This window comes from Chiloscyllium punctatum, chromosome 32 (genome assembly GCF_047496795.1).
Source record: "Chiloscyllium punctatum isolate Juve2018m chromosome 32, sChiPun1.3, whole genome shotgun sequence".
Lineage (NCBI taxonomy): Eukaryota > Metazoa > Chordata > Chondrichthyes > Orectolobiformes > Hemiscylliidae > Chiloscyllium > Chiloscyllium punctatum.
In genome coordinates, this window is record NC_092770.1 from 7,557,625 (window position 1) to 7,583,735 (window position 26,111).

A 26,111-nucleotide genomic window follows, 5' to 3' on the forward strand; every position below is an offset into this window, starting at 1 on the left:
ATCAGCAGTACCATCTGGTGCTGGGAAACCTGTTACAACCAACATCCAACGTGAGGAACAAGAGCGACAACAGATTTTTAAAACAAAGTGTGATAAAACAATTGCGTGATCAAGAAATTATAATTGAGATATATTGTTGACTTATCAGGTCTCTATTCTCCATTGATATACACTACATGAATGGGTTTAAGGGGGGGCACTGGTGTACTAGTAATGTCACTGGACTAATAATCCAGAACCCCAGGCTAATGCTCTGAGGATATGAGTTTGAATCCCACCATGGTAGATGGAAAATTCAAGTTTTAAAAATTGGGAATTCAAAGTGACCACCTAACCACTGTCAACTGTTATGAAAATCCATCTGGTTCACTAATGTCCTTTTAGGGAAGGAAACTGGTGTTGCTTACTGGGTCTGGCCGACAGGCTCACCACAATATGGTTGACACTTCACTCTCCTCCAGGCAATTAGGAATGGATAATTCATGCTGGCATTTCTAATGACATCCATATTGCTACAAAGTCACAGTACAATTGTAAACTTTTCAAAAGAGTTAATGCCAAAATGATGTGTTTTTATGTTATTTAGTCATGCATTACAACAGAGCGTGACAAGGTGAAGTCTTTTTTTTGTCAACCACGGTGACTTGTTGTCATAGGATTAAAAGTGGCTGCTCCTGGCTGTTTTAGCATGTTGTTTTATACGTCACAATCTTGCATTGGCATGTGTCAGCAGCTTGTTTCTGTGAGGCAAAAAGATTAGTTGCTTTTTACAGATACAACTTGTTCCTGCTGGTTTTCCACTTGACATTAACAATTAAAGGGTGGTGAAATGCAGGAAATGTAGTATTGCAAATTCTGGCCTTAAAAATGATCTTTATCTGTTTGTATTCATTCTGATCAGTACAGCAGATTTCATTTGAAGAAATGGCAGTTCTCAGATTTAAAAAAAACAGTAAAATATTCCTTTTTGTTTCAAAATAAGTCTGCAAAAGCTTTTTTTTGCATACAATGTTTTGAGATTTCTTTTATGCCACCCTTCCTCCTGATTCAGAAGGCTGAAGATTAAGGTCCACATTAGACCAACACAGTGCAGTATTATTGACTCATTGATGCCGGAGCTGCTATCTCCTTGGTGAGTTATAAAACTGAGTTCTTCACTATTTCATTAGATGCATGTAAATTAGATTAGATTAGATTCCCTACAGTGTGGAAACAGGCCCTTCGGCCCAACCAGTCCACACCGACCATCCGAAGAGTAATCCACCCAGACCCAGTTCCCTCTGACTAATGCACCTAACATATGGGCAATTTAGCATGGCCAATTCACCTGACCTGCACATCCTTTGGACTGTGGGAGGAAACCGGAGCATCCAGAAGGGACCCACGCAGACACTGGGAGAATGCACATCCCCCATGGTGATATTTGATGAAGAAAACGGATTCCTGGTGATGTGACCAATATTGCTCCTGTAGCTCGCAACACCACAAACAAAAGTTGTATTTGTCCCGTAGTTCTTACTATTATGTGACGTGTCCATTTTCTTAGTGGCCACTGATGTAGTGTAAGCTGAAAATGTTGCTGGAAAAGCGCAGCAGGTCAGGCAGCATCCAAGGAGCAGGAGAATCGATGTTTCAAGCATGAGCCCTTCTTCAGGAATGAGGAAAGTGTGTCCAGCAGGCTAAGATAAAAGGTAGGGAGGAGGGGCGTTGGAAATGCGATAGATGGAAGGGAGTTAAGGTGAGGGTGATAAGGTGAAGGTGATAGGCTGGAGTGGGGGTGGGGGCGGGGGCGGAGAGGTTAGGAAGGTGTGCTGAGTTCAAGGGTTGGGACTGAGACAAGGTGGGGGGAGGGGAAATGAGGAAACCGCAGAAATCTGAGTTCATCCCTTGTGGTTGGAGGGTTCCTAGGCGGAAGATGAGGCACTCTTCCTCCAACCGTTGTGTTGCTATGGTCTGGTGATGGAGGAGTCCAAGGACCTGCATGTCCTTGGTGGAGTGGGAGGGGGAGTTGAAGTGTTGGGCTACGGGGTGGTTGGGTTGGTTGGTCCGGGTATCCCAGAGGTGTTCTCTGAAACGTTCCGCAAGTAGGCGGTCTGTCTCCCCAATATAGAGGAGGCCACATCGGGTGCAGCAGATGCAGTAAATGATGTGTGTGGAGGTGCAGGTGAATTTGTGGCAGATATGGAAGTATCCCTTGGGGCCTTGGAGGGAAGTAAGGGGGGAGGTGTGGGTGCAAGTTTTGCATTTCTTGCGGTTGCAGGGGAAGGTGCCAGGAGTGGAGGTTGGGTTGGTGGGGGTGTGGACCTGACGAGGGAGTCACGGAGGGAGTGGTCTTTTCGGAACGCTGATGGGGAGGGAAATATATCCCTGGTGATGGAAATGACGACAGATGATACGATGTATATGGAGGTTGGTGGGGTGGTAGGTGAGGACCAGTGGGGTTCTGTCCTGGTGGCGATTGGAGGGGCGGAGCTCAAGGGCAGAGGAGCGGGAAGTGGAGGAGATGCGGTGGAGGGCATCGTCGACCACGTCTGAGGCCATCTGTGTTGTTCGGTATTGGAACTACTCCTGGGAGCAGATGCGGCGAAGATGAAGGAATTGGGAATATGGGATGGTGTTTTTACAGGGGGCAGGGCGGGAGGAGGTGTAGTCTAGGTAGCTGTGGGAGTCGGTCGGTTTATAGTAAATGTCAATGTTGAGTCGGTCGCCCGAGATAGAAATGGAGAGGTCTAGGAAGGGAAGGGAGGAGTCTGAGACGGTCCAGGTAAATTTGAGGTCAGGGTGGAAGGTGTTGGTAAAGTGGATGAACTGTTCAACCTCCTCGTGGGAGTACGAGGCAGCGCCGATACAGTCATTGATGTAGCGGAGGAAAAGGTGGGGGGTGGTGCCAGTGTAGCTGCGGAAGATGGACTGTTCCACATATCCTATGAAGAGGCAGGCATAGCTGGGGCCCATGGGGGGGCCCATGGCTACTCCTTTGGTTTGGAGGAAGTGGGAGGATTGGAAAGAGAAGTTGTTCAGAGTGAGAACCAGCTCAGTCAGTCGAAGGAGGGCGTCAGTGGAAGGATACTGGTTGGTACGGTGGGAAAGGAAGAAGCGGAGGGTTTTGAGTCCTTCGTGATGGGGGATGGAGGTGTACAGGGACTGGATGTCCATGGTGAAGATAAGGCGTTGGGGACTGGGGAAGCAAAAATCATGGAGGAGCTGATCAGAGATCAGCTCTGATCTCCAGCATCTGCAGTCCTCACTTTCTCCTAGGTGTAGTGTAAGTTCTGACTGTATCTTGTTGCCTGCGTCTAATGACACCATGGACAGGTACACTATGCATTGCTTAAGTTAACGTGTTCATCTGAACCAGTGCATATGAATTTAAACAGTGTCAGTTTTCAACTTGGGCCAGCTGTGAAGGGGATGGGAGAGGAGCGCTTCTCAAAAATATTTGGCCGGTTTAATGATGCTGCCAAGAATGATTAAAATATAAAAGGGACACAATTGAATTTTGGATAACTTTGTAGAGAATATATAGCCTGAAGGAATGTGGTCACTTAATGGTTGTGTGAGAGAATATAATTTTGCTGGAAACCAGATTTTGAAACTTCTGTACTAGTGTCTTCAAATAAAAAAATCAACTGAAGTAATTGTTCATTAGCGAGGTTTGAATTGGTTCAAAGTAGCAGTTTGATTCTGAACTGAGGAGAGAAAGCAGTTGGGATAGAGACCTCCTGTTGCTAAAAACACCACAGGAAAGCCTGTAAGCAACCCACAGGGCTCTCTCACTCTCATTTGCTCTCATGCACTCTCTCTCATAAATTTGGAAAAGTAATAACAATACTTAATGACTTGGCAAAAAGAAAACCTCTTCAAGCCAATACTCAAATCTAACTGGCTACTGAATTAAAAACTGTTACAGTCGACAACAATGTGATATCATTGCTTCAAAAAAAACGGAGACAATATATCTAATTTTGCTCCTTTTGGCTTGACATTTGATCCATAGACTTCCTGCCTTTCTTTTTCCTGGCCATATTTTCCACCCATAATATTTTTTTTAAAAAAAACTCTGTCTTAGCTGTCTGTCAATCTAATATGTGTATGTTTAGATTTCAAGGTGATAATGTTCAAGTTTTCATATTAGTAATGAATGTGTTTTTGCCACATATTAAGACATTAGGTTTGTTATAGCTGGTTTTTTATTTTGTTTTCTCCTTTAAAACCTGGCGTGAGTTTCATCTAACTGAGATGAGTCATATTCGGGCACAATAAGTGTCCTAGTGTTTACGTTGATCATCTACACATGATAAATGATGGAAAAGCGAAGTTTGATTTTGTGCACTATTCCCACCAGTGATGTGACAATAAGTACTGTTGTAATTTAGGGACGACAGCAAATTCCCATAATCGCCACTGTGATAATTACTAGATATGTTTTACTTTTGTGACTAAGGGATTAAAATTAGCCAGGACACCAAAGATCATTCCTTTTCTTCTTTTGAAAATCGTTTGCATACATCCACGCAGATAGCTGGGCCATCAGTTTAACAGCACACTGAAAAGGTGGCATTGCTGAGAGTATTGCACACAGTCTGTGCAGCAGAACTGTGTGGACTTTCATTTTTGTGCTTGGGTCCTGGAAAAAGACCTGGACCTACAGCCTTGTGACTGTACAGGGTGAGACCAGCTAATCCACAGCTGGCACAATGGAACTTCGTTGTGTGTGAACTGGCTGCCATTTTTGCCTAAGCTACAATCTGTACTTCAAGGAGAATTCACTTTGTCCAGAGGATCTAAGTAGGTGAAACATAAATGGGAGTATATTATACCAGGCTATAATGCCATCTATTTTAATGTTACTGATAGAATTAACTTACACAAAACAAACTACTAACCTCTTCTAAATTACAGTAGTGACTATGTTTCAAAGTAATAAAATGGTTTTAGCAAGCCCTGGGCTGTCATCTTCAGGTGGGGTGAGGTTTTATATAAAAGCAAGTCTATCAATTACAGTAATTTGCATATACATTTGTGGAGCAGCTTTCTCACTCAAGTATGTTTTCTTACATTCATTGTCTGTCTGTCTGTTTTTACCCCGAAGGGCTTTTGCCCGAAACATCGATTTCGAAGCTCCTTGGATGCTGCCTGAACTGCTGTGCTCTTCCAGCACCACTAATCCCTCTCTCTCTCTCTCTCTCTCTCTCTCTCTCTGCCTCTATCAATATTGACATTATCCAGATTTTTATCTCTATTAATTTGCTGCTCTGTCTCTAGCAATGTGATTTATGTTAGATGGGACCCTCTACATTAAATGTGTTATTAACTTAGTTTGCACTATGAACTAGTAAACCCAAAATAGAGGACTATTTCTATACTTTACCAAATTCAAATTATGTTGCTGTTTAATGATTCATGGACCAATTAGGAAGCTTGTTGCAACTATAATGTTAACACCATCTGTGCTTGGAAATATGGCTAAGTGTTGAAGAAAGAACTTAATCAGTTTTATACTTATCAAAAACAGCATGCCTGTCGGCAAATCCATTAAGATTCTGCCTGACATGTCATTAAAATTACACCTATTGTCTTTCTCCCTGGTCTAAATGGACTCCCCTGCCCCCTTTTTGAAGCATCTGGTGTCAAAGGTTTATATTCCTGACATGAACATTAGAAAACACTGAATACATACCAAATAATGGTGTAAACAGATTTGTATAATCATAGCTATTCTATGAATGGGAAATGAATGTAAATAAATGTGTTGCTAATGTTAAGGTTGATCCAAATTAATTCATCCATCAAACATGGATCATTCACTTGGATCACATTGAAGAAGGTTCACATATCATTGTGGCCTTAGTGAACCTTCTCTGGTTACCTTGTGTGGATTGTGTAAATTGAGCCCTGGTGTGATTTTAAGTAAACTTCCTGTACTTCAGTCATGTGTGCCAGATTGGGGAGAGGAAGAAGAAGGTAATGGGAAAAGTGATAGAAAAATTCCTAAAATGTGTTCAGGAAAATATTGTGAATGTATTTTTAGCCTAATGAAGAACAAAGTGTTGCGAAGTCTAATTCAAGAAAGTGCAATGAATTGATGTACCATTCAGCTGGAGAATATCTGGATATTAATGATCACAATATATTTGGGTTTAAAATGGTCTGTAAAGAAAAATCAAATGTGGAATTATCCAAGTGGCAAAGAGCCAATATTCAAAAATTGAAGAAAACCACCAGCACAATGCAGTAAATGTCCAATGGCAGACCTTTGTTTGAAGGAAACATACGAAGATAATCAAGCATGTATTCCCACAAAGAATAGGAAATAGCTTATCCAAAATGGGAGCTCTCTTTGGAAAACAAAAGAAATAGAGATTAAAATAAAATTTGAGGGAAAAAATTAACACATCAAGCACAACATTCAACCAAGAAACAGGCGGAAATGGAAGACTGAAAAAATATCAAAGAAACAAAAGAAGTGAATGAGTGGTGATAAGTATTTTGCAAAAGAGTCATCCAAAAAACTTTTATAGAAACACAAAAAGTAAGATGAAACAGCTGAGCTGATTTAGGAACAATAAAGATCACTTTGTAGAGGCATTATAACGAAGATAGTAACTGAGTACATTACATTTGGCTTCAATAACTTGTTGGAAATTACCTCCCAAAAATATGTTTTGGTGTTTTAGATGATTTACTCCTGCTATTGCTGTGAGTTCACCGTGGACATCCTACTGGAGATGGACAGAGGTCACACCTCCAAAAAGGGTCAGTTTCCAAAACATTAAATTGAGCTGAGCTCACTACTGAAAAAGGGCCTCAGAACTGTCTAAGTAAATTCCACTCCCTGCCCCCTGATCTCTCCACCCCAGAGGCTTCCTGTCTTCATTCCTGATGAAGCACTTTTGCCCGAAACATTGATTTTCCTGCACCTCCTCCTGCTTCTTGCTGAGCTTTTCCAGCACCACTCTAATCTAGACAAGTAATATCCAACCATTGACTGGGCTGTAACCTCGTAGTTTTTGTTTATTACATTGAAATGAAGTTTTTCAGTTTGGAACAGCACCCCCAACCCCCTTACCTGATAATGCTTAATACTGGTTTCTACAGAAAAAAAGATTTTATCCTGAAAATTGATAAAACAATATCCTTGATCAGGACATCATCTCTGGAGTTGGAATTGTGGCCTTAACATTCCCTCCCTCAATTATGCTATCAATGTAAATGTACAGGTTAATGAAATGCAAATCAGCCTCCAGCAAAGAAAGAAAACAATTGGATTATTGATCACTGAAAGATTTCCATGAATGTGAAAATTAAGGCTGATGAAATTTTAAGTTATATCTCCAGAGCATTTAAATTGTCAGGAATATTTCTAATCTCACATAGAGCATTGATGAAACCACTTGTTTGGAGTGTTCTTTTCCTAATTAACTGATGTCGTAAGCTATTCTCTTCATTCAGGCTATGTTTCTCCTCTGCCTCCTGCAGGGCACCCTTTACAAATCTGCTGTTATCCAAATAGCTACTAACTGATTTCCTGCTCCTTTTTTGAAAGATGTTTGGAAGAAGTTATCATTCCTCAAATCTGTCCATCTTTGTCACAGCCTCTAGGCTTGTAATTTTGCAATCTGATTGGTCCTTGCCAGAAAGCTGGTTTGGTGCTAACCACGTCACATGCAATCTGTGAACATTGATGCCTCCATGCTCCTTTTTAGCACTCTTCCTGCATTGCTGTGCTGGGTGGGACTGCCTTCCCAGTGTCTGGTCAATTTGGAACCAGACCATGGCATTCCCTTCCACTCCTGCCACTGGTATTCCCCAAGGATCCATCATTCGTCCCATTCTGTTTCTCATCCACAGATTGTCCTGAGTGATATCATCTGAAAACACAGAAGTATTCAAGGGTATAATGCTGACACTCTGCTCTACTCCTCCCATCTCTGATCTTATTTCCTTATTTAAATATGGTGTCCTATATACTATACCATACCATACCCCACCCCAAATATTTTTTTGCAATCCACACCTGAGCTTCAAAAAGTTCAAAGTTTGTGTGAAGATTATATGTCCGAGTTTGCACTGCAACATCCTCCACTCCCTTATCCCTCCTGCATTGGCTGTGGGTCACCACAATTGCTGTGGGCGGCACGGTGGCACAGTGGTTAGCACTGCTGCCTCACAGCGCCAGAGACCCGGGTTCAATTCCCGCCTGAGGCGACTGACTGTGTGGAGTTTGCACGTTCTCCCTGTGTCTGCGTGGGTTTCCTCCCACAGTCCAAAAAAGATGTGCAGGTCAGGTGAATTGGCCATTGCTAAATTGCCCGTAGTGTTAGGTAAGGGGTAGATGTAGATGTAGGGGTAGGGGTATGGGTGGGTTACGCTTCGGCGGGGCGGTGTGGACTTGTTGGGCCGAAGGGCCTGTTTCCACACTAAGTAATCTAATCTAATCTAAAAAAAATCTAATTTATATTTTCTCTTCCAATCCTGTTGACTTCATTCCTACCTATTTCTGTAAACTCCTCCAATATGCCAACCTTCTAATAACACTGTATTGCTCCAACTAATCTCTTGTGCACCCCTCACTGTGCTTGCCTTACCAATAGAGTGTGCCTGCCTCTGTCCATCTGGAATTCTATTCCTGAACATGTCGACTTGTCCACCTACCAAAAGCTTTTAGAATGGATCCATTTTTTCAGTCACCCAGTTTAATAGCCTAGAAGTGGCTGGAGTGATGTGTCTTGCAGAGTTATTTGAATCCAATTTGTTTTTAACCTAATTTTTGTGCTGCCAGTTTCTCTGAAAGGCACACTGAGAATTGACATCAACATGGTATTCAAAACCTCCGGTTCAACTTTTTTTTAGATTAGATTACTTACAGTGTGGAAACAGGCCCTTCGGCCCAACAAGTCCACACCGCCCCGCCGAAGCGCAACCCACCCATTCCCCTACATTTACCCCTTCACCTAACACTACGGGCAATTTAGCACTATGGGCACTTTCTCTCCTTTTTTAGATGTATTAGAGACACAAATACAATGATGGAAAAGGAAACTGGGTGAATTGGCTAAATTGCATTAGGTAATGCAGAGAATAAATGAGAAGGAAAGGAAAATAAGTAAAACTTTAAATTTAAGTACCACAAGGAGCAATTTACTATTCGCAATAATGCGATTGTTCCCAGTCTGAGCCTGCAACTGGCAAACCAGTTGGGATAGTACATCACATCAGCAATTCACGTGGTAAGGGTAATGTTAATCAGCCCTTAATAGCTGCAGTGATAGTAATTATCATAACTGGTTTACGGCAGGAATGGACAGTTTTGTTTTCAAAGCTAACAACAAATCAGCCAGCAAACTATGAAAGATGTGTCCCGTCATTTGAAATTGTTGAGATGTTTTGCATACTATTTTATAGTTATTTTACCTTCAATTTCTGGCTCACTTTGTGTTAGGAAGTGTCTTTGGGATCATTTTTAATACAAACCTTCTGAACTTGCTTATCATGGAGTCCCTCAAGGCGCTTCTAAACAATTACAACACAACGTACAAAACCCAAGTCCTATAAATTGGGAAGCATTTATGACATCGCTCCTTTTCTCTTGTTAACTCAATAATCCCAGGTCATTGTAAACTCAACTCGGTTGGAAATGTGACTGGATTCAATTAGTTGCCCATTTTCACCCTATGCGACGTTATTGTATTTGTGCCAATTAAAAATCTGTTCAGGTTCTGTGTAAAATGGCTGACTGAATCAATGGTGTTAGTTTTCTGCAGCTTGGGTAAGTTAATACTGCATGTGCTAGAAATCTTAAATGAAGATAGAAAATACCTAACAGCATCTGTGTAGAGAAACCAGGTTAATGTTTTGGGTTTACTGAGCTATTCCCCTCTGTCTCATTCTATGTTTTCTTCAGTAGCCAATTAAAATTCCTGCTTCCCCCTCCCTGGTTTGCTCATTCCCAGCCAACTTGAGAGTTACTATGTAAAAGGTAACGGATTTCTTCTAGCTCCTACCCTTTTTGGTATTTATTCAATTAAATGCTGATGTGGAATACATGAAACCACTTGTACACAAGTTTGCAATGAACTAGTTCAATTTTACATAAAACTTAACAATGACAAAATTGTTGCACTAGTAATTTGGAGATCTTAGCTAATGTTCTGAGGATGTCAGTTCAAATCCCACCTCAAGAGCCGTTGAAATTTGAATTCCGGGAATAAGTATGGAGTATGGTGACCCTGACAACTACCATTAATTGCTGTGACAAACTATCAGATTCACTAATGTCCTTTTAATGAAATCTGCTCATCAGACTTACCTGTGCCTCCAGACGTATGTCTTTACTGCCTTCGGACATGGCCGTGTAAATGACTCCGCTTGAGAGCCATTGTGCATGTGCAATGAATATCCAGCTTACCTGCAAAATCAATACTCTGTCAAAAAAAATCTTTCCAGACGAGATTTCTTCCTGCCTGTTGTGTGTTTTTATGCAGTACTATATTCATGAAGTCTCACACCTGCTCCTTCCACATGCCATTTTTCCGTTTATTTCTATATCTCTATGCAAGGTACTATTTCTAATAAATATGTTGACCACTGTACCCGATTGTTCCCATTATACCATTGATGTAAAAGGTGGACCATCATTTTCTTCACGCCATTCCATAGACTAAGCTGTTAACACGTTCTGACAATCTTTTTCTTTGGGAAGATTGGGTCATTAATGAATGATTTATGAGGCAGACAGCAGGAACAAAGGGAGGGCAAAGTTACCTGGCTTCGATCAGAGGAGTGCAGTCGAATAAAGATAAATCTGATTTTGTGAGCAGAATCATTTAGCCGCAAGATAGCGGGAGCAAGTAACTAGCGGTTTTATTTTTCTTCCCCGGGCATGCTGTCCGTTGATCCGATCTGAAAATGTTCAAAATCCCAGTTGGCCTTCATCTGCCTGCTGAAGGACTGCACTTGGATTCATGCCTTTGATGCTGGGTTCATTCCTATTCACTGGGTCGCTCAGCATATCTAGCTTTTAGTTTAGACGCGCTCACCAGCTACGGAATGGGCTAATGCTATCTGCCCAGCTCCGGCGTTGAGGGTGAAGAGAGCGAGGGGTGCAGATTTGTGTATCATCCAGCCAGGACTGCTGGCTTGGCGATATCTGACCGATCTCCAAGCGGGAGTGGAAGCTGCTGACTGGGCGAGCTGAGCAGCTTTCCCTTGCAGGTTTTTGGGGTTACCTTGGGAGAGGCTCCTCTCTGCCAATGGGATTGCCAGCAATATGAGATGATTGGTTTGTGACTCCTGTGGGTTGCACTTTTTAAAAAAAAAACAGGGGGCAATTCTAATCGCCTTTCACCTTTTCTGGCGTTTTCCTTTTCCCCAATGATCGTTAGACATGTTGAAATACACGGGCCGCGGATTTTCTGATGAGTGCACTGCTTAAAAGGGGAAAAAGTGTGAACAGGGAAACTGTGTGATGGTGCAGCTTCACACCAGTGAACTCCGCTTCGCCTCCCGGGGAGGCTGTGTGTTGTGCGAGAAAGCGAGCCAGCACCTTCTCGCCCGTATTGATGTGCTTGCTGTTGCATCAAGCAGGTAGCAATGTGAATGACAAAGAGCTGCCAGATGACAAGGAGTTGAGCGGTGCATCAGCCAAGTGGAATTAAGCCGTCACTCCCCCGCTGGGAGCCGGCTTGCTTTCCCCGCGCCGTGCGAAGAACAAAGAGACTTCTGCTGCATTCCCGGGAGCAGAGCTTTGAATACACTCGGCTGCTGTCAAAAAAAATCAAACAAACCCCTAAGAATGATAGCTGTCTCATTCAAATGCCGTTGTCAGATTCTGCGGAGGGCTGCTAAAGGTATTGTAGGTTCTTTCAGAAAGTCTCGGCATTGTTGTTTTCCTTTTTTTTTAAAACAGCAAGCATATGAAGGAGCATCACTGAAGTATTCATTTATGCTCAGGGTGTTTGGCATTAAAATGTGATGCTGCACTCTCCGTGGAGTAGCAGTCAAACGGCCTCAACGCGTCCTCCGCTTCTCTCCTACCAAACACTTCAACTGATTAGAACAGGGGAACGGGTTTCCTTCACCGTGTGTAATATCGCTGTTCTTGGAAGGAGTCGGGTCATTTGAAGTGTCTATATCTATGATCGTGTTTTTTATGCTTATTATATATGCTGAAGGATGGGGCAGTTTGTTGATGTCCACTTGAGTTTTACTACTTGCCTCTGCAACGTACTTTTATCTTGTTTCACTAAATCTTAAGTTTTTGGAAGCAATGGCGGGATGCCAGTAGAAGCTTACTTTATACATCTGGTTTATTTGAGAGTTCAATGATTGTGACTGTGCTTTTTACTTGTGCTTACCTTCGTAATGCTTTAGAACAGAAAGAACCCTGTCATTGCTTATTTAGCACTGTACTGCATGGAAAAATTGCTGCAATTAGTCTACATTGTGCAACATATTCTGCATTCTGGCATTAGTGCAGCTGGTAGAAGCCCTATCGATACTTTAATAGAATCTATTTGTATCAACGTGGCTTTGCAGGTCAGATTTCTCTGATTAACCGTTAATACCACTGATAATGCAATGAATACCTCATTTTCAAAAATCCTAAGACCCTTGTCTGGTCTTGTGTGATCCACTAGAGGACAGCCTATTAAACGCTTGGGAAACTATTAAGCCTGCATTAATAGAAGGAATAATTTTATGTACTGGACTGGACGAATTAACTTTTTTTGGTCAAATGAATTTATATGAAAATTACCAATAAAGTCATATTGCTATCTTAAAATTTATTGTCTAGCCACTCTAGTATTTTAAGTTTTAATATTCATCATTACTGCTAAAATTTTAACAGCTTTTTCATCATCACTTTGTTGTCCTGCAAAATTCATTGCTGTCTTGGGGAGGAGACCTCTCTTGGAAGTGCTCTTTCTTGCTGAGTACCTCAATACTCTCTCTACTCTCCCACTTTGCAAGACACATGAATGGGACATTCCTATGGACTTCAAATACACTGCAGAACCAAGTATGCACTCTACGCCAGCAGTAACATTGTCACCAAATGGCAAGTGGCTGGCATGTCAATCAACGGACAATCAAATTCTCATTTGTAATTCATGTGTCTTGCAAAGAAACTGGAATACTGCGTCCAGTTCTGGTCATCCTATTATAGGAAAGATGTGGATGCTTTTGGAGCGGATTCAGAGGAGGTTTACCAGGATGCTGCCTGGACTGGAGGGCTTATCTTATGAGGAGAGGTTGACTGAGCTTGGACTTTTTTCATTGGAGAAAAGGAGGAGAAGAGGGGACCTAATTGAGGTATACAAGGTAATGAGAGGCATAGATAGTCTCTGGCTATTGACTCTATTTCCCAGGGCAGAAATGGCTAACATGAGGGGTCATAGTTTTAAGCTGGTTGGAGGAAAGTATAGAGAGGATGTCAGAGGCGGATTCTTTACACAGAGTTGTGAGAGCATGGAATGCGTTGCCAGCAGCAGTTGTGGAGGCAGGGTCATTGGGGACATTTAAGAGACTCCTCAACATACATATGGTCACAGAAATTTGAGGGTGCATACATGAGAATCAGTGGTCGGCACAACATCGTGGGCTGAAGGGCCTGTTCTGTGCTGTACTGTTCTATGTTTAAACTATTTGACAATCTTCAGCCCAGTTTGGTAGTAATTGGGAACGGGAGCCTTTGGTGATTTTTTTTTTCAGTTCACAGCCTGTGCTGAAGATTTGGGGGAAAATAGCTTTTATTTATTGAAGAGCTAAGTCACTTCATGAATTACACTTTATGTACTGATGTATATGCAATATTAGGAACATTGGGGACTGAACACAGGAATGAACTCTTCAGCCCACAATGTTGTGCAGAACGTGACACCAAATTAAACTAATCCCTTCTGCTGCCATTGGTCCGCATCCCTCCATTCTTGCATATTTATGTGCCTATTTAAAAGTCCCTTTTAAATGCTGCGAGCATATCTGCTTGCAGCATGTTCCACACACCTACCATTCTCTATTTTAAAAAAAAACTTGTCCCTCACACCTCCCTTGAGCTTCTCCCTCTTGCCTTAAATGCATGCCCCCCCCAATTTTAGAAAGTTCAATTCTTGGGTAAAAGATTCTGACCCTATCTATGCATCTCATAATTTTAGAAACTTCTTTCAAGTCTCATCTGAACCTCCGCCAATCCAAGGAAAGCAGCCCAACTTTTTCTAGTCTCTCCTTTATAGTTCATACCCTCCACTCCAGGCAACATCCTGGTAAACCTCTTCTGCATCCTCTCCAAAGCCTCCACATCCTTCCTATCATGTGGTGACCAGAATTGAATGCAATACTTTAAAGTGTGGCCAAATCAAAATCTTTTAAAGCTGCAACATGACATCCTGACTCTTGTAGGAGAAAGTGAGGGCTGGAGATTAGAGTCGGGAATGTGGCGCTGGAAAAGCACAGCAGGTTGGGCAGCATCCAAGGAGCAGGAGAATCGACGTTTGAAAGTCCTCTATCAGGCATGACTCCTGACTCTTGTACTCAGTTCCCTGACCAATAAAGGCAAGCATGCCATCTGCCACCTTTACCACCCTATCTACTTGCATGGCCACTTTCAAGAAGCAATGGACTTGAACCCCAAGATCCCTCTGTACATTAATGTTGTTCAAGGCCCTGCCATTAACTGTATACTCTTCCTTAACATTTGATCTCCCAATAAGCACTTCACACTTAGCTGATTAAACTCTCCATCTGCAATTTCTCCGCCCATACCTGCAACTGATCTATATCTCGCTGTATTCTTTGACAATCTTCTACAGTATCCACAACTTTTCTGATGTTTGCATCATCGGCAAACTAACCCACCCATCTATTTTTTTTTCATTTAAGTCCTATCACAAACAGCAGAGGTCCCAGTATGGATGCCTGTGGAACTTCACTAGTCACGGACCTCCAGCCTGTAAGCACCCTTCCACCACTACCCTCTGCCTTCTATGGGCAAGCCAATTCTGAATCCATGCAGCCATTTTAATCTTCTGGATGAGCTGCCCATGAGGGATCTTGCCAAAAGTCTTACTAAACAGCACGTAGACAGCACCCACTGCTCTACCCTCATCAATCAACTTTTGTCACTTCATCAAAAAAATTCAATCAAGTACTGAAGTAGGCCATTCAGCCTCTATCCCTTTCATTTCCCTCCAATCCTCTTAAAATCTTCACCTAACAAATGCCTGCCTAGCTTGCTTTTAAGAGTTTAAGCATTTATCCTAACATTCACAGCTTTTTTTTGGCAACCAGTCTTCCACAATTTTCAATTTCCTTCATCCTGGAAAATACTTCCTGACTCCACCCTGCATGACCCTGCTGTAATTGTGTTCTCTCATTTTCCCCACCACAGGGACTAGTCTCTCTTTGCTTTTATCTATTCCTGCCAAATCCAGTGCAATATTTTACAAACACAAGACTGTCAGCATGTACTGAAGAGAAGCCAACTTGCACTTTGGTTAAAATGGATCCTGTTGGAAGTTCACTCTGCATGTGTTTGCATTAATATATTAGCTGAAGACTGTTCACATGCACCCCATGATCTCTCAGCTCACCAAGAAATAGAACCTGTTTTACTGTCTGATTTTTACACTCCTCCACATTGATGCATCTAACCTGTGAACTAGTGACTGATTGATTAATTTTGAAGTAGATACAAAAAAAGCTATATTGTCTCGGAAATCTGCCTAGCATCAAGACTATATAGAATCTTTTCCACTGACCCATTCTTGAGTCGAAAGCAGGTTGAGGATTGGTATTGCAGTCGTGCTCATTTCTGCCTCATTTGAAGATCGTGTGCAAGTTATTTTGCCTGAAGATCAGCTTTCTCGATTACATTTTGTTTTTAGAGATTTCATGTTGAAGAACTAGTAGTAAGTTTGTAATAAAACTCAGTGGCTCAGTGGTTAGCACTGCTGTCTCTCACACCAGGGTCCCAGGTTCGATTCCAACTTCGGAATGTGGAGTTTGCACATTCTCCCCGTGTCTGCGTGGGTTTCCTCCAGGTGCTCCAGTTTCCTCCCACAGTCACAAAGATGTGCAGGTCAGGTGAATTGGCCATGCTAATTTGCCCATAGTGTTAGGTGCATTAGTCAGAGGGAAAAGGGGTTTGGGTGGGTAACTCTTCGGAGGGTCGGTGTGGACATGTTGGCCCGAAGGGCCTGTTTCCACAGTGTAGGGAATCTACTCTAAATATGCCGATCATTCAGCATCTTTGGAGAGAATGGATTAGTTAATATTGAGGTTCACAGGAACAGATGCTAATCTGCACACTTAGAAAACTCTGAGCTTACAGTTTTTTTTTAGATTTCTATGTTTTAAAAATGTACTGTACAAGTAGATTTTTTTAGCTTCAAATTAGAAGAAAGCATGTCACATACATTGGCAGAGTTTAAAAATTCCTAAGCTGAACTTTGGTATAAAGTATAATATGATACCAAAAAGCTTCACCTGAGGAGGAAAAAAAGACCCAATTGTTTGTGCTTAAATAGTACTTCCTCCAGTGTGACCATTGAGCATCATTGCTGTTTGCTATTCAGGGTAATATATGCAAAGGAGCGTCCTGCTACAACAAGGAAAGTGGAAATTGAGACTTTTTTTGTCAGCATATACAAGCCTAATTTATACTTTTTGGATGATCTCCTGTTGCATTTTCAACACTGAGGCAATTGTATATTAATGCCAGACTCAGACAATAAACCTTTCAAATTATGCTCATCCCCGAGTCTACTTTCTCTTGTTTCAATTTTATTTCTCTTTAAGGAATTTGGTTAGTTATGTTGTTGATCAGTTAATATCGTCTGCCGGGTTTCTTTTAAACAAAAAATACAGCTGCAAATTCTTTGTGTTTCCCAACCAATTTTCACGTTTTTAAACTCCTTACGGCAATGCCACTTGATGAGAGTTTGTGGGCACCTGCCAAATTCTGGTACCTTGCCTAATTCTTCATGTTTATGCCTAGATCATGTTGCACTGTTTACAGTGCAGCATTTCCAGTGCAGAAATTTGAACCAACTGTTCCTTACACCAGCGTTTATATTCCACGTAAATTTAATTCTACCTCACCTTGTCTAATCTGATCAGTATTGCCTTCTTTACACTGTCATTGCCCATTTTAAAGAACTTTATCATTGTTACCAACTTTCTTTCCTGGAGAAAGGGACCTCAAACTGTTAAGTCTTTCATGCTAGTTTACTCTGTTCTTGTGGATAGAAAGCAGAGCTCGGTCCTAACAGGTAGATGTTGACTCCCAGTGAACATCCAACATGGGGAGCAATGGTAACCCAAATTCTAGCTGATTCCCTCATTTAACTGAGAGGTATTGGAAATTATAGTATCATAGTTTCCTGTCCCCCAGCAGGGATTAACATAAACCAGAGGAGCAAAGTTTGAATCTTCCTTATCTCTGCAACTCCATTCCACATTCAGTGCAGACTTGCCTAGGGAGCTATCAAGGAAATAAGTCAAAAAGTATGGTGCTGGAAAAGCACAGCAGGTCAGGCAGTATCTGAGCAGCAGGAGAGTCAACATTTTTGAGCACAAGCTCTTCAGGAATGGAGGGGCAAGGGGGCTGAGAGATAAATAGGAAGGAGTGGGGCTGGCGGAAAGGTAGCTTGGAAGGCAATAGATGGATGCAGGCAGAGGAGATGGTGATAGGTTGGAGAGGGGAGGTGGGAAGGTAGATGGACAGGTAAGAGGTCAAGAGGGCGGGACTGACTTGGAGAGTTGGATCTGAAATAAGGTGGGGGGAGGGGAGATGAGGAATCTGGTGAAATCAGCTTTGATGCCATGTCATTGGAGGGTCCCTAGGCGAAAGATGAGGCATTCTTCCACCAGGCGTCAGGTGGCTAGGGTATGGCAATGGAGGAGGCCCAGGACTTGCGTGTCCTTGGCAGAGTAGAAGAGGGGTTAAAGTGGTTGGCCACAGGGCAGTGGAGTTATTTGGTGCAGGTGTTGCAGAGATGTTCTCTGAAACGTTCCACAAGTTGGCATCCTGTCCCCTCAATGTAGAGGAGACCACATTGAGAGCAACAGACATAGTAGATGAGGTGTTTGGATGTGCAGGAAAATCTCTGCTGGATGTGGAAGTGTCCTTTTTGGGCATTTGCTGGAGGTGAGGGGGGAGGTGTAGGTGCAGTTTTTAGACCTCTTATGGCAGCAAGAGAAGATGCTGTGAGTGTAGGGTGAGTTGGTGGGTGGCATGGACTTAACAAGAGCATTGAGGAGGGGAATGGTCTCTGTGGAATGCTGATGGGCTGGGGAGGGGAATAGATCTCTGGTGGTGGGGTCTGACTGTAGATGATAAAAATAGAGGAGGATGATGCACTGTACCTAGAGATTAGTGTGGTGGAAAGTGAGGATGAGGAGGGTTCTATCCTTGTTGCGGTTGGAGGGGGTGGGGTTCAATGGCGGAGGTGCGGGAAGTGGAGGAGATGTGCTGGAGGGCATTGACCAGGTGGGAGGGAAATTGTAATTCCACTCCAGAATATCCCAGATGGCCTCCTACTTCTAAGACTGCCATTTCCCCTCCCACATGGTCAACAATGCCCTTCAGCACACCTCCAACCGCAATAAGGATAGAATCCCATTTCATCCTCCCCTTCCACCCCACCAGCCTCCAGATACAGCACATTATCCTTCATTTCCAACATCTCCAGTCAGACCCCACCAGCAGGGATATATTTACCTCCCCACCCCATTCCACAGAGACCATTCCCCCCTTGATGCCCTCATTAGGTTCATGCCATCCCTCCCTGCCCACCAACTCACCCTCCACTCCCAATACCTTCCCTTGCTTCTGCAAGAGGTGTAGAACCTGCGCCCAAACCTCCCCCATCACCTCCCATTCAAGGAGCCTTCCACATTCGACAGAGATTTTCCTGCACATCTAAACACCACCTCTATTGTGTCTGTTATCTCTATGTGGTCTCCTCTGCATTGGGGAGACAGGACACCAACTTGTAGAACATTTCAGAGGACATCAACTAACCCACAGCCCTGTGACCAATCACTTCAACACCTCCTCCCACTCCTCCAAGGACCTGCAAGTCCTGGGCCTTCTCCACTGCCAAATCCTAGCCACCTGACCCCTGGAGGAAGAATGTCTCATCTTCTGCCTTGGAACCCTCCAACCACACGGCATTAATGTTTATTTCACCAGTTTTCTCATCTCACCTCCCCCCACCTTATCCCAGATCCAACCCTCCAATTTGGCACTGCCAACTTAAACTTCTCCCACCTGTCCATCTTCCTTCCCACCAATCCGCTCCAACATATCACCATCACACCACACATGCATCCATCTATTGCCTTCCAAGCTACCTTCCCACATTCCTGATGAAGGGCTTCTGCCTGAAACGCTGACTGTCCTCCTTGGACACTGCCTGACCTGCTGTGCTTTTCCAGCGCCACACTCTCAACTCTGATCTCCAGCATCTGCAGTCCTCACGTTCTCCTATCAAGGGAATAATTAGAGTTTTTCTAAATTAACTTGTCAAGTTGACACACACATTGTATTCTGTTCTACAGGCCTCCCAAGCTAAAATATTGATTTGCAACCTGCTTTCAACATTTATGCAAGATCCCAATATTGAGTTGGATTGAATGCATTGTGATGAATCTTTAAGGATCTCTGCATGTAAGAGGATTAAAATTACACAGGCAACTCTCATTGCAGACTAAAGAAATTGGAACTCTAATGTCAAGACTCAACTTGCTTAAAGGGTCTTTGCCAAAATGATGATTAGTTATCTCTTTAGTCTCTTGTCATTAAATTGTACTCAGACTGAAGATCTTGAAGGATATCCATATTGTCCAATAAGATGGCAAAAGTATTTGATTTGATTTAAATTAATAAATGTATTTTCTATGTATCTGGTTTCCTGCAATATCTAAGGGTTCATGTTTAGTGGTGTTGTTTCTACCTCTGGGTCAGGAGACCTGAGTCAAGCCCCACCTGCTCGATAAGTGCGTAATAACATCTCTGAACAAAAAAAATCTTTCCTGCAATCTCTCCGTTTCAGAGACCAAAGGTACACCAGCCGGTGCTGAGGAAACACAGTAGGTCTGGCAGCATCTAGAAATTAATTTTTGTACTTTTTTTTTTCTTTTGTTTTCAAACCAAGTGAGCTAAGACAACAACATTTAAGTTTTGGATAAATTTAGTTTATTCAGTATAATTTGCCTTAATGCTGTAGTTCAAATGTAATAAATAAACTATGCTTACCCTCACCATTTTGCTCCATTGGAACAAGGCACCTTCTAGCCTCCTAATTTCATACATGCATGGCTCGTCGTCTTTGGTTGACGCGACTGATTTTGCTGTATTCTGGTCTTGTTTTTAAAAAAAAGACTACCAGCCTACATCTCTGTCTGTACCATGCACCTACTTTTATGCATTGTCAAAAGGGATCAAAGGCTTCCCAACATAAAGAGAATGAGGTCATATTGATGGAAGTCAGTGGTTTGCTTGTACCTAGCCTGTGGCGAAACATGAAACTTGACTTGATTTAGCATTTCATTCACCAATCGTGTGTTTTCTAAGATTTTGTGGCTGCATCGTATTCTAAAGAAACAGCATTTGAAAGTATTCCATTTTCAAATCTTTTCAATGTCAAAGGAAAGCAAAGTATACCAATCCCAACTCTCCTGCTTCTATGACTTTTGTCTTAAGATGCTCCTTAAAGCTCATATCTTTTGACCATCCTTATTGGCCATTTTTCTAATTCCTTACACAGCTTGAATTGTAATGGACTTAGGCAGCTCCTTGTGGTTGCTTACCATGTGAAAAGACACTCTATAAATGCAAATATTTTGTTAAAACCTTTGGACTGGTGCAGCCATGAAAACACTTGCTATTTCTCACACCTTCTTTTATATTGAAACTTTGATCTTTCAGTAAGGAGATATTTTCAAAAATGTATGTGGTCAACTCTTGCAGTGCCTCTGTACTTGACACCAAACACCACCGCAAGGCTACATGCTTCCACATTTAAGTATCTGCCAATATTTCTAGTATAAGCAGTCAGTGTGTTTGTGTGAATCAAACTGTGATAATGCTTTTCTCCTTCTTATGCTGTTCTAGCTAGGCTTTTATTATCTGTTTTGTTCATCCAAGGTGTTGCTACATTGCCTGCTGAAACCTTAATAAAGTTGGTGCTAAGACTCCTATATGAAAGCAACAGTAGCTATGGTGATGTGCTGCATAAGAAGCCACAGCTAAGTCCATGGCTGAAATTCTTATGTGCACTTCCAGCAGTAAGAGTCACAACATAAAGACGCAAGGGTACGAGCCAATCCTGATTTTTTTTTTCCCCCTTTAATTTTCCATCCACCAAAGCTGACACCAATTTCCTGGACCTCGTCAATATACGGTCTTGACACCAGCTAATTCAGCAAAAACAGATGTTTGAACCAGGAAGCTTGATGATATTCTGACCTATTTGAAAAACCCTTTTAGATTGTTCTTTTCTTGGAGCCTTGTAGAGGGGGATAGAGAACTAACGAGTTTTCTGTGGCCCATATTTTGGTTGGTGTGGAAAAGTTTGTTTTTGGATATTTGTCATGGGTAATTGCACATATTTAGAACATTTTTGAGGGACGCAGTGGGAGGTGGGTGGAAACTAGGTTATCTGCAAATTAACCAGGTTTGCCCTGAGTCAGAAACAGGGTGGTGCTTTTCCTTCCTAACCAGCACTGCGGGTATACCTGCACCAGATGGACTGCAATGCTTCAAGAAAGCTTCAATGCTTCAAGAAGGCAGCTCACCACCACTTTCTCAAAGCAACTAGGGGTGGCATGGTGGCACAGTGGTCAGCACTGCTGCCTCACAGCACCAGGGTCCCAGGTTCAATTCCAGCCTCGGGTGACTGTCTGTGTGGAGTTTGCATGTTCTCCCTGTGTCTGCGTGGGTTTCCTCCCGCAGTCCAAAGATGTGCAAGTTAGGTGAAGGGGTAAATGTTGGGGAATGGGTCTGGGCGGGTTGCGCTTTGGCGGGTCAGTGTGGACATGTTGTGCCGAAGGGCCTGTTTCCACACTGTAAGTAATCTAATCTAACTAGGACAGCTGTAAATTCTGAGTGACTCTCAGAATATTGTTTTTTTTCTAGAAAGAAAAGAAACTCCTCTACTGATGAGATTCTGAGAGATTTGAGAACAGTTGAATCTCCCATATCTTTGATTTGCTTATAAAATATCTGGTTACTTTGGTATGAAAGTTAAGAAGTAATTAAGAAAATGGGGTTGATCACCACTGAACAGAAGAATTATGTAAATAGGCAACACAGAACAATATATTGTTAAGATGCAATACGAAGATAAGCTAAGGAAATGTCTCATGTCCTCATGATATTTTGTGATACTAAAAGAATAAATTGCATAAAACTACCATGTATGAAAGATAAGGAAAAATAAGATTACCTTCCTTCCATGCATTTTTTTTCCCCCATTGGCCCTCCTACATTGTGACAGTTTCAATTTATCTGTCACATTTCTGCAGTATAGCACGCCTGCTTCCTTGTGTTTTTAAGCAAAACTGTTCAGCGTTTGCTTGTTTTAGCCAAATTAACTTTGGAGAAGACTGTTATCAAGCAGTAAGTAGCAAAGTTGAGCAAGGGAAATGGTTTATCAGTAATTTAATTCAGGAGGAGATGGTGAAGTGACATTATGTCATGAATTTTAACAAAGCAACTTTCCAACCCTTGCCGATGCCTGCATGCTGCAGACTGCTGTCTTTCACAGTAAATTAGATCTCCAGCATAACCTGCTGGGTGACACACTCAAGCAGTGTAAAAAAGAAGACTACCTAATATCCTGTGTGCCAGACCCCAGCACTTTTCTTTGTGAGTACTTACTCATTTTTTTTTTGTATTCATTCATTCAAAGGATATGGACATTTCTGGCAAAACTGGCAATTATTGTCCATCCCTAAATAAAGATAGAAATCTAGAAACTAGGTGCAGGAGTTGGCTAGTCCATCCTTCAAGCTTGTTCAACCATTCAAAGAATCATGGCTGATCCTCCATCCCAATGCCCTTTTTCCTGTTTTTCCCTAAATGATGGCTTTAATATCTAAAAATTTCCATCTCTCTTTCTTGAATATAACACTGTCTGGGTCTCCATGGCCCATTGTGGTTGAGAATTCCACAGGCTCATTCCCTTTTTGAGTGAAGAAATATTTCTTATCTCTATAATAAGTGGGCCTACCCTGTATCCTGAAACTTTTGACTGCTGGTTCTAGATGCCACAACCAGACAAAATATCTTCGCTTTATCTGATTTTTCCAGCCCTGTGAGAATGTTAAATGTTTTCAATTGGATCACCTTTCATTTTTCTGACCTCCAGTGAATACAAGTCTTGTCAAACTAATTCTTGTAGGACAGTCCTGGTATCGTTCTGGTGAACCACTGCACTCAGAGTAGTGGAGAGTCGATATACAGTGGGAATACAGAATTCTATTGACAGAAGAGACTGGTGGAAATGGGTAGCAGAGGCAATTTATTGTGAAGGTAAGCACAAGCTTTTGAGTGCCATTTCACAGCCCGTGACTGCTTGCAAGTATGGTCATCATCGGTAATCACTCACTAATGACTGCGTTTGTCCACCTAGGAAATTGTGTCATTGGTCATGGGTTCTGTGGCTAATGAGCCTGATCCAAGAGCCACATCTTGAACCACATTTGGCTGATGTTTCTGGGAGGTGGAATTGGTTTTTGGCCTCAAGCATTGGCATTCCTCTCTGATTCCTTTACTGTACTTCCTCTTATTATTGGATGTTTTCAAAGAATTGTATCCAGTCATAAGGAGATTCCTCCAGGTTGGCTTCTTCTGAGCAAGGGTCTCTCATGTGTTGACATCTGTATTGCATATTTTTGAGGGAAGCCTTCAAAGGTTCTTTGAAATGCTTCCTTTGTCCTTGTATTGCTTGAGAGCCTTCTTCAAGGTGGGTAGAAATGTATTGCTTTGGCAGTCAGAATTTGGGTAACCCAAGCATGTGGCTAGTCCAGCAGAGTTGGTTCCACGTGATCATGGCCTTGATGCTCATGCTCTTGGTTGTTACAAGGAATCTGATGTTAGTATTCCTGTCCTCCCAGCTGATGTAATGAGTCAAATAGCATTGATAGTAATTCTCTAGGATCTTGAGGTGGCATCTATATTTAGTGCATGTTTCAGAGCCAGACAGAAGAGTTGGAAGGATGACTGCCTTCTACGTAAAGGTCTTGGTATCAGTACTCATGACATGGTCATTGAAGACTCTCATCCTTTGTCCAAAAACAGCACTCTTTGATTGCATCCAATGTTGAATTTCTGCATCAATCTCAGAATTGAATGAGAGGTAACTTCCCAGGTAGGGAAAATACTCCATGTTTGGGAGGGTTCTCTGTTGATTTTAATGGAGGGATGGACTGGAACTTGACCTGGGACTGGTCGGAATTGGATTTGAATCTCCTTCAGTTTGAAGTTGAGAGTAATTCTTTGGTATTAAATGAGGCTTGAAGACTCTTCCAAGAGAGGAGAGATGACATTGTCATCTGCATACTGATGGCTTTTTTTGTTAAATTTTAACTGGTTGAGGTTGAAAAGTTTCCCATCCATCCTTTAAGCATTCTCCACATCACTGGGAAGCACGTTCTTGACAGGTGAAGAGTGGTGGTGAGAAAAGGCTGGCGATGATCCTTGCTTGACCCATGTCTTGACTTCAAAGGACTCTGTCACATTACTATCAGTGAGGCTGACATCTTGGCACGGAAGAGGTGAAGGCTGCTGACAAATGTCATGAGATGGTCTTTGACAGGGACTTCCATAGTACTTCCCATTTGATTGAGTCAAAAGTGTTGGTCAGGTCAGTGAGGCCCATGTAGAATGGCTGATTTGTTCCTGGAATTTCTCTTGGAGTTGCCAAGTTGTGAAAATGATGTCCACAGTTCCACAGTTTGGTCAGAAGTCAAACTAACTTTCAGTGAGAACTTTCTCCATGACTGGGAGAAGGCACCTAGCGAGGACCCTGGTGATGGAGAATAGAGAGATTGCTCTGCTCTTTATTTTCCACAATCCACGTTGCCTCCCTTCTTGAAGGCAGTGGTGATGTCAGCATCCCTGCAATTGACAGGGATTCCTTCTCTGTCCCAGATTTTCAGGAACACTCGATGGAGGTGGCGAGTAAGCTTTACTCCTCCAAGTTTGAACATCTCCCCTGGAATGTCATTTCCTCCTGCTGCTATTCCAGTCTTGATGTATCTAATGAAGTTTTCAACTTCTGCCACTTTAGGTAAGAGTCTAAGATCATCTCTGGGGAGTTGGGGCAGTGATATCAATGTTAAAATGCCTGGGTTTTTAGGCACCAAGGGTAGATCTCCATTCCGAATGATTGATTAGCTTGTTCACAAGCATTCGTATGTTACAGGTTTCGAGACTGACTTTCACTTTTGATTCTCAGACCACAAGTAGATGAGTCCCCTGGATAGTAGGTTGATTAGTAAGGTTCAGTCACATGGAATCCAGGAGGAACTAGCCAATTATATACAAAATTGACTTGATGGTAGACCAGGGGTGGTAGTAAAGGGTTGTTTTTTGAACTGGAGGCCTGTGACCAGTGGTGTGCCACAAGGTTCATCAGTGCTGGGTCCACTGCTTTTCATCAGAGCATTGAGTATAGCAGTTGGGATGTCAGATTGCAGCTGTAGTTGAGGCCACAATTCTGGTCATTCTGTATGAAGGATATTGTTAAAATTGTGAAAAGACTTACAAGGATGTTGCAGCAACTGAAGGGGTCAAGTAATAATCATAAGCATAAAAGGAGAGTTCCATTTCTGTCTGCTTTCAGTTAGGTTCTGAATCTGCTGCTTGTAAAAAGGCTTTTTGCTAAAGTTACAATGGAACTGTGACCAGAAATGCAGCAAAATATGAATAAAACTTTGAATATCAGCATTACATCAGCCAGAACTGTTCACAATGAAGTTATGACCAGAAATGTTTCATCCTCCTACACATTTAGCAGAAAGGAAAGCAAAATGGCTTTCTTATCTTGTTTCTCTAAACCCCCCCCCCCCTCCTCCTTTCCATATTAATCCACTGTGTTCAC

The 26,111-nt window shown here is 42.3% G+C and overlaps 1 protein-coding gene across 9 annotated transcripts in view; it reads left to right on the forward strand.

Annotated features, from left to right (window-relative positions):
• The window catches only part of grip1 (glutamate receptor interacting protein 1), a 472,826-nt gene that overhangs the window by 266,992 nt on the left and 179,723 nt on the right, over nucleotides 1–26,111 (forward strand). The window contains exon 1 of one of the 9 annotated variants that reach the window (XM_072551571.1): nucleotides 9,742–9,769. The exons of 7 other annotated variants lie outside the window; for them this stretch is intronic. In XM_072551571.1, coding sequence (XP_072407672.1) covers nucleotides 9,745–9,769 — 25 coding nt within the window. In that variant the 5' untranslated portion in view covers nucleotides 9,742–9,744. Of the gene's footprint in view, nucleotides 1–9,741; nucleotides 9,770–11,311; nucleotides 11,850–26,111 lie in introns of those variants that run through there. One more of the 9 variants, XM_072551568.1, reaches the window with a different exon arrangement.